The sequence below is a fragment of the Peromyscus californicus genome, unplaced genomic scaffold, assembly GCF_007827085.1.
Source record: "Peromyscus californicus insignis strain IS unplaced genomic scaffold, ASM782708v3 Scaffold_8__1_contigs__length_139910024, whole genome shotgun sequence".
Taxonomy (NCBI): domain Eukaryota; kingdom Metazoa; phylum Chordata; class Mammalia; order Rodentia; family Cricetidae; genus Peromyscus; species Peromyscus californicus.
The window spans coordinates 109,035,180-109,048,439 of record NW_026294606.1 but is presented as its reverse complement, the minus strand read 5'-3'; the positions used below and the strand labels follow the sequence as shown (position 1 = coordinate 109,048,439).

The following is a 13,260-nucleotide window of genomic DNA, read 5'->3' as shown; positions in this document are numbered from 1 at the left end:
TGCAGCCAGGATACATAAAGAACTCTTATTACTCAATAATAAAAAGATGGTTAATACAATTATATAATGGAAAAGGTATTTATACAGCTTTTTTTTTCTCTAGAAAATACAGAATGCTACTAAGTAGATATCTATATGGATACTTCCTATTAGTAGGTATCAGTGAAACAAACATGACATGGGGTTTGGAATTTACTAAGGTAACTAGAATCAAAAGATATAAGCCACGCTGCTGACACCATTGGAAAATGCTGCAGGTATTGTGGGGGGAAAAAAGGACAGCTGCTCAGAAATTTAAACACAGGCTTGCTACATGATTAAGCAATTCTAATTCTAGTTACATAGCCAAGAGAAAGACCGTATATGAACGAAAAGATTTGGGGAGCAGTATAAACAGAAGCTGTATCTGTGAAATCCAACAGCTAAAAGAACATGAATGTCCATGTAAATCACATACAGATAAACAAGATACTGTGTATTCATATGGTAGAATATTATTTGGAAATAAAAATGAATTTTAGGTATAATCTACAATGGTTTTGATTACCCAAAAGATTCTAACTGGAAACACCCAGTGCTCTAATACCACATGTGGTATTTAGCTTACTTGAGTGAAACTAAATACTTGTATGCTTTGACAGGACGTATACTCCACTTCATGGTATCAAAATTTTTTATAGGGAAATAAGCAATGAAGGAAAGGAGGAAAGGATGGATATGAGGAAGGAGAGGGAATGGGAAGGATAAGAGAATGTGGTGTCTGGATTTGGCTAAAATGATGAAGCTTGGATGAGACAGGCACAAGCCCATTTGAGATGAGCATAATAAGCATGATACCACAACTTGGAAAGCAGAGACTTCAATTTGAAGACAGAACATGTATAGGGTAGGAATTAAGAGTTAGCACATTTGCTCTAGAGAATGACTAAACTGGGTTGTGGATTGAGGAAGATCTCTAAATATGACATTATATTATTTTCGATGGAAAATTAATGAGCAATAACTTAGTCACAGAGTTTTACTGCTTTTCAATCATATGATATATATTTGGATGTACATTTTATAGCAGTCATTTTGGCTACAACATTAATAGCATTATGAAGCCTGGGAGCCCAGAGGCAGAGAGATACTGAGGAGGCAGATGGAAGAAAGAAAATAGAGGAGCAGCTGTGGAGAGGACAAAAGATAACCCAGTCTATGGAACTGGACTTCACATAACTTCACATTTACACCCTATAAATGTCTTAGAAATATGGTTTGAATCTCTTCTCAACCTCATTCTCATTGCAATGCCGTCCTGGTCATCAGCCTCATGTTTCAGTAGGTCTAGTCAATGGGGGAAGGAGAGGCATGATTCTGCATATTTTTTCTGAATAACAGAAACAAAATCATATAATCATTCTGTTACCTTTGCAAAGTGCTCATCAGGGATTAGAGCTTCCCTCTGACTTTTAACAGCTCACAAATTATTCCATTTTGTTCATTTCATCTTGCAGAACCTCAATTTTTGATCAATTTAGGAGTCTACAGTTCATATAACAACTATGTTGAGAAGATAAATTGGATCATACATCTAACACACCTACTAAAGTCAGTGGTACTTAAGGAGATATTCAACACAAGATAATTACTATAATTATTTCATAGTAATTAATTATACTGTATCCCAGTTCCAGAAGGCATGTAGATCTGGCTAATGGTTATATCAGCTAGTATACATTAGGACTCTGTTTCAGAGAGAACTAACTAATACAGCTTGAAGCCTAGCCAAAATGTTAGTAGCAGAAATGAAATGGACTCATATCTGGTAAATCTTAACTTTGCTTGAAATCTATTGAACCTTGATATGTTTTGAAATGGAATGCTATGGTGCCTATAAGACTCTTCTCAAACTTCCTGCCTCTAAAGTTTCCAATGTATGTTCTAGGAAGCTGTCCTAGAACTCACTCTGTACCCCAGACTGGCCTGGAACTCACAAAGATCTGCCTGCCTCTGCCTCTCAAGTGCTAGGATTAAAGGCATGCACCACCACTGCCCAGCTCCCATTTATGTTCTTAAGATAAAACCATGTGTACCTTATCGGGCTGTTGGCAGCATCCGGGTCTTTGGCATGTACTCTCCCAACCACAGTGCCAGCAGCTGCATTTTCTTGGACTTCATGGATATAACTTGGGGCCAAGAACATGGGAGGCTCATCAGCATCTTCTACTGCAATCTTGACGGTCACAGTGTCCTTGAAAGGTCCATTGCTGATGAACTTCGGATCAATGTGTACATTGGCAGCCTCTACCTTCAAGCTATATGCTCTTTTGGTTTCAAAATCTACAGGCTGGTAAGAATGAAGAGAAGATTGACAACCAGTTCCTTGAAAGAATAATGGAAGATAAAGACCTGATTGGTTCACTGAGTGAAGCAAACAGTTTCTCAAAGAGAGAAAAATCTATGTTGATTCAATATCCATGTGGTTCAGAACAATCAGTTGTTAAAACGTGATGCAAGGTGTACATGGTGCAAAGAACATGGCAAATACAGAAGGGCCATCCCACACAAATCAACCTCATTCTCTACAGCCACCAAGAAGGGAGTTAATGTCCATTGGGTGCCCACTCTGTGAAGTGCTACAAATCTTGTAATAAAATGACACATTATTTTTTAGCTAGAATGCAAAGGTCTGTTTTATTTAACAGCTGCCTCATATTGCCAGCTACATAAACACATAATATCCCAGCATCATCATACTGATAGCTTTGTTTCTTTTGCTTAGTTTTGACTAGATTGTGTTTCCCAAAGGCTATGACCTTACCAGCACATACATATAGTTATTTATCATAGTTTATGGACAGATTTTGGTAGGTGGAGCTGTTAAATAACATTAATTTACGTTTTCCCCAGGTTTTCATTTGTATGTGTGTGTGCCTGTCTTTCAGGCTGACACGGAAAATCTTCCTCAACCTTCTTCCACTTCGTACATGGACATGCACACAAGGCCTCTCAATTGAACTCACAGCTCACTTACACTGTACCACTAGTCCAGCCGGCCAGCCTGCCCCAGGATCCTGCCTCTTCATTCATAGCAGTGGAATTGCAAGCAGACTGTTCCACTAATCTATTTTCTTACAGGTTCAGGGTATGTGAATGCCTGTCTCCATGCCTACTATTTGTGCAGCAAGTGCTCTTACCACTGAAAAATCCTTCCAGTCCTACATACTTATTGACATAATTTTGTCTTCCTGGACATCTCAGTGCTATTTTTTAATGTATCTGTTGTGCTTCCCAGGCCTCCTTTTGAAAGATGTTCACTGCTTTCTAGTTAAAAGGTAATGTCAAAGCTTTGTTCTGAGTCCCTTCGGTACTAAGTTACCTTCTCTTTGCAATAAGTGACACTGAAGATAGTCCTTTCTTTTGATCAGAACACATAAATGACAAATTGATCCATTAATAGAATAACAAGTATAAGTAGTACATATTTTTGGACAAGGAAGCAAAAGAACTCAGAGTTAGCATTTGAATGGACACAGTCACAAGGAGATTTAAGGTGAGTGCCCTTTACTTCCGAATAAGAAATACAGAGAGTTAGCAAAGGATGAAAAGCAAAACTGTAGCACAAATATACGCCATACCACCTGAGAAACAACTTTCTAAGCAGTAATCCAATGAGGCAGGGCTAACATATATTTGGAACAAGCTTGATCTTTTAAGGCTGGCATCTGCCTCCCGTGCAGTTGTCGTTTGCCTGGTAAACACTTATCCTGAATGGATATCTAATCACAGGGCTTAGATAGACCTAGTTTTGCACTGCTCCAGACCCAAGACCAGCATCATTTCAGAAATCTTATGCATAATCAGCATCCTTGACTTTGTTATCTCCCACCTTCATCTCTCTGCAATCAAGGACCAACCACTCCTTTTCCCTGCTGCTAAACATTTCCTCTAATTCTCCATCATTCTGTCTTCTTGGAAGGGACCCAGTAGCTCCTAGATTGTTGGATGTGTTGTTGAGAAGAGATATAAATGATATTTATAGATTGGCAATATAAGACTGCGGCAATTTCTCAGAAATCTCTGTAATGACTAAACTGAATCACGCATTGGAACAAAATCGTTCTGAGATGAGGTGATTTGTAATCAGAAAAGATGAAATTTCCATCTGCTAATATTTCTAGAGCAAAACCTTTTTGAACTTGATGGAAGTATATACCTAAGGACCCAGATATGTGTTACCACTAGAAATCCCTGTTTGTCTTGAGTAACATGTGGCCATGATTGCAGTCTAACCAACTGACTTCATCAAGACCATTCCATCCTATGATCTCCAGGTAGTCACAATGATTTGTCTAGAACATCTTTCTCCACTCTTCTGAGACGCTACTAAGTACTCTGGAAGTTAGCCCAGCTTTATTGCCTTGAGAAGTCCTGCTCAACAGCCCCAAACAGCTGTGTGTGCTCTCATCGCTCCCCTTTATTATAAAAGGGAAAATAGCTCCAAAGAATCTACTGAGCCTTGTTGATTTTTGTCTCCCTATACCTAGGAAGACTGCATCATGTAGTCACATGCATCATTCATTTTTCTGAATGAGCAGCAGGGATGGTGACTGGATAACATTTAAGCATTTACTCACAATAATTCCCTTTCTCCTTCCAAAGAGGATTTGAGGTAGTTCCCCATGTGGACATTTATACTCATGTTATGAATAGTTGAAATAAAACTAAATGAGGCAACACACTGCATAAGCCATAAAATTCTTACTGCCCACCCCAGCTTACTAATCCTCACCTCTGAAAATTTTCCCTGAGGGATTTATTCAACAGAAAGTGCAAACAAACAATATTGAAAAACGCATAATATTTTTAGATGTAATAGAAGGTTATATCTAATCTGGGGAAATGTACACATAGAACAGCAAATCCAACTGTGAGATTTTATTAAGGAAATCACAGTCCATAGATAGGATAGGATGTAATGTAGTCATTAAAAATGATTATGTGTGTTATATAACAGCATGTAAAGTGTTTATGATGTGGCATTAAGTTAACAAATCAGATCACCCTATGACTGGAAGCAAGTAAATGTTATACATCCACATCTATGTGTACAAATACATAGACCAAAGAAAATTTTAAAAAATAGACATAACATTGATTAGAACAAGGAATGCTTCAAATGTTTTCTATTGGTGTTTGCACACTACCTCCCAAGTTTATTTGGTTTAAAATGAACAGTTTAGAAGCTGTGTATGCCTTTGTTTACAGTGGATGGGATTTCCACCTGGCAGAGCATACTGCCATGGACAGGTGAGTGGATTTTCTTCCTGACACCACCAAGCCACCTGGAGGCTAACATGTATTTTACATTGTTCTCCACATAACTGCATAGAGAGTGGTTAAATACTCAGAATAATTCTTTCTTATTTGCTATGAAACTCTGAACCTGGGTCAGAGATCTTCAAACATGATTTTGGAAAGGAATTTTAAAAATGAATCTATCAAGTCTGCCAGATGCCTAAGAATGACCATACCATGTGGCTTTGTACATTGGCCATTTTGCTGTATAAGCAGCAGTCTTCAAATATATTCCTTTCCTTCCAAACATGACTGGAGGTAGCTCCTCAAATCCTCAAGGTCCCTGGCATCTTCTCCTTCATTAGTCTTATACCCTCTCCAGCATTTTGAAATCTCTCATTTTTATCCCAACAACAGATTTTCAAATGGTCCTACTGTGTCTTTCCACTCTAAGAACGGAATGACTTACAGTCTCTTCATCATGCCCTGTTCTCTCTGAACCAGTCTTTCCTGAACCCTGTTTCTGCCTTCTTTTCTCCTTGTGAATCTGGGAAAGCGCTGTTCAGCTGTCAGGAATCAACTTAGGATACATTCCTCTTGGAAACCATTCCAGACCCATCAGGATGGTCTTACACATTTTATCATAATTGAGTTTTCAAATGGGGACTGATTTTGCTTCTAGTCACTCCAAATGTATTTGGTAAGAACTACAGCAATGTTTTTAACCATTATCATTAACAGTGGGGTGAGGGAAAGTGTATGTCTATTTACTTTTATATGAAGAAGGTCCAGATTCTGTAAAGTATCCTGCATTGTATAGAACATTCCCCTACAACCAAGATTTATCAAGCCTGAAACACCAGTACTGTCAAGGCTGAGGAAACGCCTTTCATCACAAACAACTTTTTACTGAACTCTCCTGTTAATCTCTGATTCCCTGTGGCTAGCAGTCAATCTCTTATATTTTAGATTCTCAGCTTTTGCCACAGTCTGCCTGACAGATAATTAAAACTGATTAACCCAGTAGAAAATAAACAAGTGAATCAAGAAGTCAATGAAAATGTCATATTAAAGAAAATCTTTAAAATACCAAAACTATTCTATGATCTTTCCACATGCCTTTATATTGTTAAATTGTGTATAATGTCTTCCAAAGAGACCCATATTTTTAGTCTACTAATTTCACATTTGATTGCATTTTCCTGGTGGACATTTGGAACTTTGTGGTGCAAGTTAAGGCAAATCTTCTCTTCCAAATTAAATAGCAGCCTACATTGTTTTAAATCTAAATGTCAGTGCTTTGTAAAAGCTTATCCCGCTGCCTATAATAAACAGTGAATTGGGGGAAAGTGCACAAATTAATCATATGCAGAGAGCTCATTTGCCATGTATGAGTTTCATGGGGGTGATTTAAATGTCTCAGGATTTTAGAGAACAGTGTGTGTTTATGCCCTGAATACACTCAAAACAGGTGACAACCTTCGCATAACCAACTATCCAATTACTTGCACAGCAAAGGATGGGAGGCAGGAATCGCTGATGTCAATGTTCGTGCATGAGTGTCATACAGGAGGGATAGTAATATTAATTAACAAAAAAAAGTTGACAGCTGCACACAGTTCACACAGCTACTTTTCAAAAAAGGACACCAGAAAGAACAGCTCTCCATCCGCTTATGGCTGATAATTAGACATCTTTGGTCATGAAACTTATAGTTTCATGCAAATATCTGGCTTTACCTCAAATTCCACTTGAGATTTTATTGCTCTCTCAGTACAGTCACCTACCTTTCCTTAGTTCTATGTCCCTTAAAGATATTCACCCACACAGTATGCATTGTATTACAGTGAGCGGTCAGCCACCCATGTTCCCTCTGCTAAAAATGTCCTCCAGGGCCACCTTGTCCTCCTCTCTAGCTACTAGCTTCTTTATTGACTCTTCAGTTTAATTTTTTCTCAGTTACAATTCAATCTTTTCTATCACACCAAGAAGCTTAATATCCATACTATAAAACCAAGTAGAAAATGAATGCTTGATTAAAACCAAGGTAATCCCCTCAACCAATTCACATTTAATGCTCCATACACTGTGATGATGGAGAGGTGTTGATTTCTCAAGTGGTAAATCAGGAGGGAACTGCTTTAGAATGCACTATAATCGTTTCTTCACTTTAAAGTGAATCTTATCTGTCTTTCTGGCTCAGTTGCTTCCAAATGTCTTAAGATCAAGGGACATTGCTTCAATACCATCTCTATGTGAATTCCACATGTGTCTATGTGACTGTGACTGAGTCCGTCTGAATCTCTATTTCAAAATTAATTTGAGGGATTATTGATCATTGGAACAATCTATTTCATATGACTTTCTCTTGTTCAAAATGGAGAGGTGGGTTCTTTCTGCTTAATAGTCAGTACTGAGTAAATATGAGATTGATTTATATAAAACCAAGCAAAATGAAGTAATAAAGCTCTTGTGTGTAATACATCTAGAGGAGGGATATGTTTTGTTTCTGATGATAGTTTAACTGAATAAGGAGGAAGAATCATTATGGTTACTTTAAGTTCTGATTTGAGAGGAAAAAAAGGGGGAGATTGGTTAAAATTTCATGGAACATCCCACAGCGCAGGGAACAAAGGATATTTAAAATAGCTTTGCAGTCTGTATTAGTTGACTTAGACTCGCAGAACTCAAGGAAATTAGAGTTTCTTTTCCAAAACCCAGGCTTATCAAGTCATCTTTTCTCCCACCAGATAATTTTGTCAAAACACAGGAGAACAAGCCAGCTACTTCACACAGGTATAATCCACACTTTTGCCAGCATCTTCCACAGTATCAGTATGGAAAAGACTTCTCTTATCTCCCCAGAATTCAGACCTACACTGCAAATGGATGAGGTCCTCCCTCAGTCTTGCATAAGCACATTTCTTACCCATCAGTACCCTGTCTTCCCTCAGGTTGCCTAGGTAACAAAGATCACCTGAGTGACTTGTTTGATTCCTTGGACCCACCTTTTTCAGTTTCACCACACCTTCCTGTGTCTCATAGTCCGTTGTGATTTCAAATAGTTCTATGCCATCTCCATCAACGATGTTGTATGTGACTAAGCCATTTTCTCCAATGTCTGGGTCTTTAGCCTTCACTCTTCCTACTTCCTCCCCCGGGACAGCTGCTTCTGAAACAGACATCTGGTACACGCCTGAAAGAAGAAGACATCTACTTTTATTTTCCTTTTTATTTGGCAGCTGTAAGACTTCAGATTTCATTGAATCCCAGTAAATTTCTCAAAGGGTTTAAAATTGAACTTTCTATTGGTAGAACACAGAAGAGAAGCGGATGGATGGGAAGAGGTTCCCAGATGGCCTGCTTGCTAGAAGAATGTGTTCTTTACAGGATGATAAAACAATATTGGGGTCCTGGGTGAGATGATGGGGTCACCTGTTACATGAAAGGAAGGAAAAAAGTGATGGAGAACTGTGCAAGACGCCACATATTCAGACAGCTGAGTCTTCCTTTTGCTTTTTCATGATATCCCACAAATTAATTCCAAGGTTTACATGTATCAGTGCTGATTGCTCAAGAAGGACCAAAAGCAAAACAGCAAAATCACCCCCATATTTAAAAGCCTTCCACCACTTTGTAATTATTTTAGAGATAAATAAAAATTTTTATCTTTCAAGAATATCTTTTTACAGCTATATTTGTCTCTTATCTTACTCTACTTCCTTTCCACTAAGTCAAGCATAGAATTCTCTGGGAGCTTTCAGATAATCTACTCCCTCCATATTTATATGTATGTTAATCAAAAATGTAAATGGTGCCACATACTCATATTATATAAGAAAGAACGTTAATGGCTACCCATGAATAATGCTGTCTACCCCCTCTCTTCCGACATATTGAACACTGTACAGAATGGAATATGCAACTTTGACAATGTTGTATGAGCCTCAATATTATGAAAGATGTATAAATTTCTAGGTAACAAAGATCACCTGAAAAAAGATGACCAGGAAAAGCAAGGTTCCCCCATCTCTTTTGGAATACTCAAAAGCTAATGTGTCTCATAATCCTCACCTTTGATATCTCTATTTTGTATATTATTATCTTTTGATTCATTTGAATAACCAAGTCATCTCCTTAACTGTCAAAATTAATTGCCTTCCTTTTGGTTGATTTATGTGGATGTGCATGTGTCTCTTTCAGTGTATATCATGTGGGGGGGGAGGTGCCTGCAGAGACCAGAAAGAGTATCATATCCTCTATATTTGGAGCTACAGGTAAATTGTAAGCTTCCTGATATGGGTGCTGGCAACTGACCCAAGTTCTCTGCAGGAAGAGGCTCTAAAGAAAAAGATTCTTGTTGTGACTGTTTTCCATTACGAGAATTAGTAGAGTCATTATGATTATGCTGTAACTCTGTATTCACCTTTGCACATGCACATATTTGTGTTAAAATATAGTTTTGGATATTCTTTAGGTCACTCATTATTCTTTCCATAGAAGTCACTTTTTAATCTATAAAATGTAGGCTCTTCTTAGCTATTTATAATATTAGTGACCAGTAATTAAATGATGGTACAGTTAGCAGCTATTATTAATTTCAATAGTTTAATACCATTTTATCTACAGAATTATTTTTTTAGGTGCTGGAGTGATGGCTCATGGTTGAGAGCTTATGCTTCTCTTCCTGTGTACTGGAGTTTGGTTTCTGGCACCCAAACTGGGCAGCTTACAGACACTTATAACTACAGCTCTGGGGAAAATCTGACAGCTCTGGCTTCTGTGGACACCTTCACATAGATACACATACTCCCACATAAACACACTCATAAACACATAATTGAAAATAATAAAAATAGAATTTTAAAGATCTATTTTCAAATGTGTCTGTGGCTATGTGGCTTTGTGCACAAGAGTGCAGGTGCAGCAGAGACCAGAAGAGGGCAACAGATTCTCCTGGAGCTGAGTTATAGGCAGATGGGAGACACCAATATTGTTTTTCTGAAAAAGTAATATATATATTCTTAACTACCAAACCATCTCTCTAGCCCCTTGCTCACCTCAATAATTTCATAAATTTTGTGCAATAATCAAAATAACAACGGCTAAACAATTACTGTCAATTTTCCAGACATAAAAATCAGCACTAGCTGGGTTAATCCAAACCAAAAAAAATTATATTTAAATTAGATACTAAGATGTCATCTTCTAAAAACAGACAAGAATATCTCATCCTGCAGGTCTCTTCTTCAACATTATTTTCTGGTCCTTCCATAGAAAGGTGAGGTCTGGATGAACTCCTCTTAAATTTTGGTAGCTTTATGGGTACAGTGAAAGAAGCTACATGACTTCTGCAGTCAGTTTAGAAAAGGCAAAGCAGTTGGTTCCTGTGGTCTTGGAGTTCTTATCATCATAACTCAGCCACAGAAAGGCTCATGCGGAGAGAAAGCAAAAGTCAATCTCAACTTGCTAGCCTTGTAAGTAATCTTAGAAGTGAGGCTTTCAGACGTGGGAGAGTTGTCACCAGCTGATGCTGGAGAGAAAATAGAACAGCAATCTCTCCTAAGCTCTGCACAAGTTGAAAAGTCAAGACACAAATAAATTATTATTTTAAACCAAGATTTGGAGCAGTTTGTTATGGAACAATAAATAACAGATCAAGGTGCAGTTAACATGCAGGATAGTAATGAAGACCCTGAGACAGAGACAGGTTAATTGATTCCCACCTTGCATGACTAATAACCTAGTAAGTAAAATGCCTAAAACACAGGTGGGATTTTTTTGTTTGTTTGTTTCTAAAGTTATAGATCTTTTAATGTCTTCCTTTCTTATTATCTCTAAACCATTTAACTTTCTTTTGTGTGTTTGTGAGTAAGTTGTTATCTTGGTTTAGTCTTCTGCAGGAATGATGAAAATGGTTCTTGGTTTTCTAGACTTTTTTTTTTGAAAGCTGAGTAAATTCAGAGTAAGTGAAAAGATGAGGATCTGGCTATACAGTGGTAAACTGCGAAGTTGGCCAACCTACTTACTCAACTACTTACTCTGCGGAAACTTTGGTGGGTTGTCATTGACATCAGTCAGTGTGATCGTCACTTTGGTTGTCCCTGAGAGTCCGCCCATGTGTCCACCCATGTCCTTGGCCTGGATCACCACGTGGTACTCCTCCTTGGCTTCTCTGTCCATATTGGGAAGTGCTGTTCTGATGATACCTGGCAGATGAGCAATAAAAAATCACAGCTATTCATTCATGACCAAATTTCAACAAGAGAAGTATTTTAGAACCTGGGGAGCTAAGGATCCATAATAGAGTCTGTTTACTCAAAGAAAAGTCATTTTTAACATGACTATTTTAACAGAAAACAGTCATGCCCAAATCATCTATGTATTTTCAAGCAAATAATAAAAATATTTACATAGTATTAATTAGTTTTGTTTTTCACTATGCATGCAAGTACGCCTTTTATTTCTCAGACACAAGGATCCCGAACACTGAAATGACAAGTACCTATTGTATGTCTCTCCATAACTGAATCTATACTTCTGGACTTCTAGCAAAAGCCTTCAGGAATCTAGTCCTGCAGGCTATTATTAGGAACATTTCCACAGCTCATACAAAGTTTAGAGAGGAGCCCAAAATTTTATGCAATATATTAAAATCCTAATATTAATTTTTTAATAAGTGAACTGATGAGTTAGAAAGATGAGCAAAGCTTGAACAAAGATTCAGTCTATAGCCACCTCTCATTGATAAACATGATAAATTAATGATTGAATTATTCATGACCCCTGTACATTGAAACATGATTTGCATGAGAAATATGCTTATTTATATCTCTAGGGTTCATGTGGATGTGTCTACAGTCAGTGAATAATGTAATATTTGTAGCATAAATACAAAGAGCAAAGAGGAAGTGTTGATCTTTGTTATGCTTTCCTAAGCCCCAGTGTTGACATGTTTTTTTTTTTTTTTTTTTTTTTTTTTTTTTTTTTTTTTTGCAATAGCCTGGAACTCCTGAGACCTCATTTTCCTTATCTGGTAGATAGTTTTGTAGGTTTCAGCTGGTAGTTAGTAGCCTTGGTTCCCCAAGACAAAGATTAGAGTTTTAAAAATCTCTGAAACTCTAGATGAATCCTGTGGTGATATATTGTGTATCCTAATAAACTTCACCTGAAGATCAGAGGATAGAACAAGCCACTAGATTAAATATAGAGGCCTGACAGTGGTGGCATACACCTTTAATCCTAGCACTTGATATCTCATGCCTTTGCTTGGGAAGCACACAAGCCTTTAATCCCAGAAAGTGAAGGCTGGATGGAGAAAGGTATATAAACATGAAGAGACAGGAACTAAAGGCTGAGGAAAGCTTTTCAGACTGAGGAGTCCTAGGGGTAAGTAGTGGCTTGTTCCTTTGTCTCTCTGATCTCTCAGTATTCACCTCAATATCTGGCTCCATATTTTTTATTAACAAGATCTTTTAGAATTCAAGTTATAGAATCCTGTATTTGTCCTTGGTTTAATTGAAAGGCTAATGGCAAATGGCTTTATGAAATCATAGACAATAACGCCACAAGTTGTTGTTTGGAGCAAGGTGGTGAAAATGAATTAACACACAGGTAGGTAAAATTACTCAAGCAAATGAAAAAAATATCAAATTAGGAAACAACATGTAAAATCTGCAAATTGCATGAAAACTTTTTCCAAAATTCAGAACATACTATAGAGAAACAAGATTTCCCTGTTATAATACTGTGGAAGAGCAATTTCATAGCATGGTAGTGTTTATTCTTGTTGAGAATCACATTTGGTATAAATGAAGCACAACATGGTTTTAGTTTGTGTTGTATATTGATTCACTTTATTGGTTTGCTCTTTATTTTATAACATCCATTGGGAACCTATGTACACAGCAAGAGAGATTGGGAATGTGCTAAATCTTTGTGTAACATGAACATTAACCATTACTCCTGGTGTGGTCTTCC

General features: G+C 37.4%; 1 protein-coding gene across 2 annotated transcripts in view; it reads right to left on the bottom strand.

Moving 5' to 3' along the window:
- Cdh11 (cadherin 11) overlaps window positions 1-13,260 on the bottom strand; it is a 162,654-nt gene that overhangs the window by 28,716 nt on the left and 120,678 nt on the right. For both annotated transcript variants that reach the window (XM_052729378.1, XM_052729379.1), the window contains exons 6-8: window positions 11,322-11,489; window positions 8,289-8,476; window positions 2,076-2,329 (exon numbers count right to left, since the gene is read on the bottom strand). In XM_052729378.1, coding sequence (XP_052585338.1) covers window positions 2,076-2,329; window positions 8,289-8,476; window positions 11,322-11,489 — 610 coding nt within the window. The remainder of the gene's footprint in view (window positions 1-2,075; window positions 2,330-8,288; window positions 8,477-11,321; window positions 11,490-13,260) is intronic.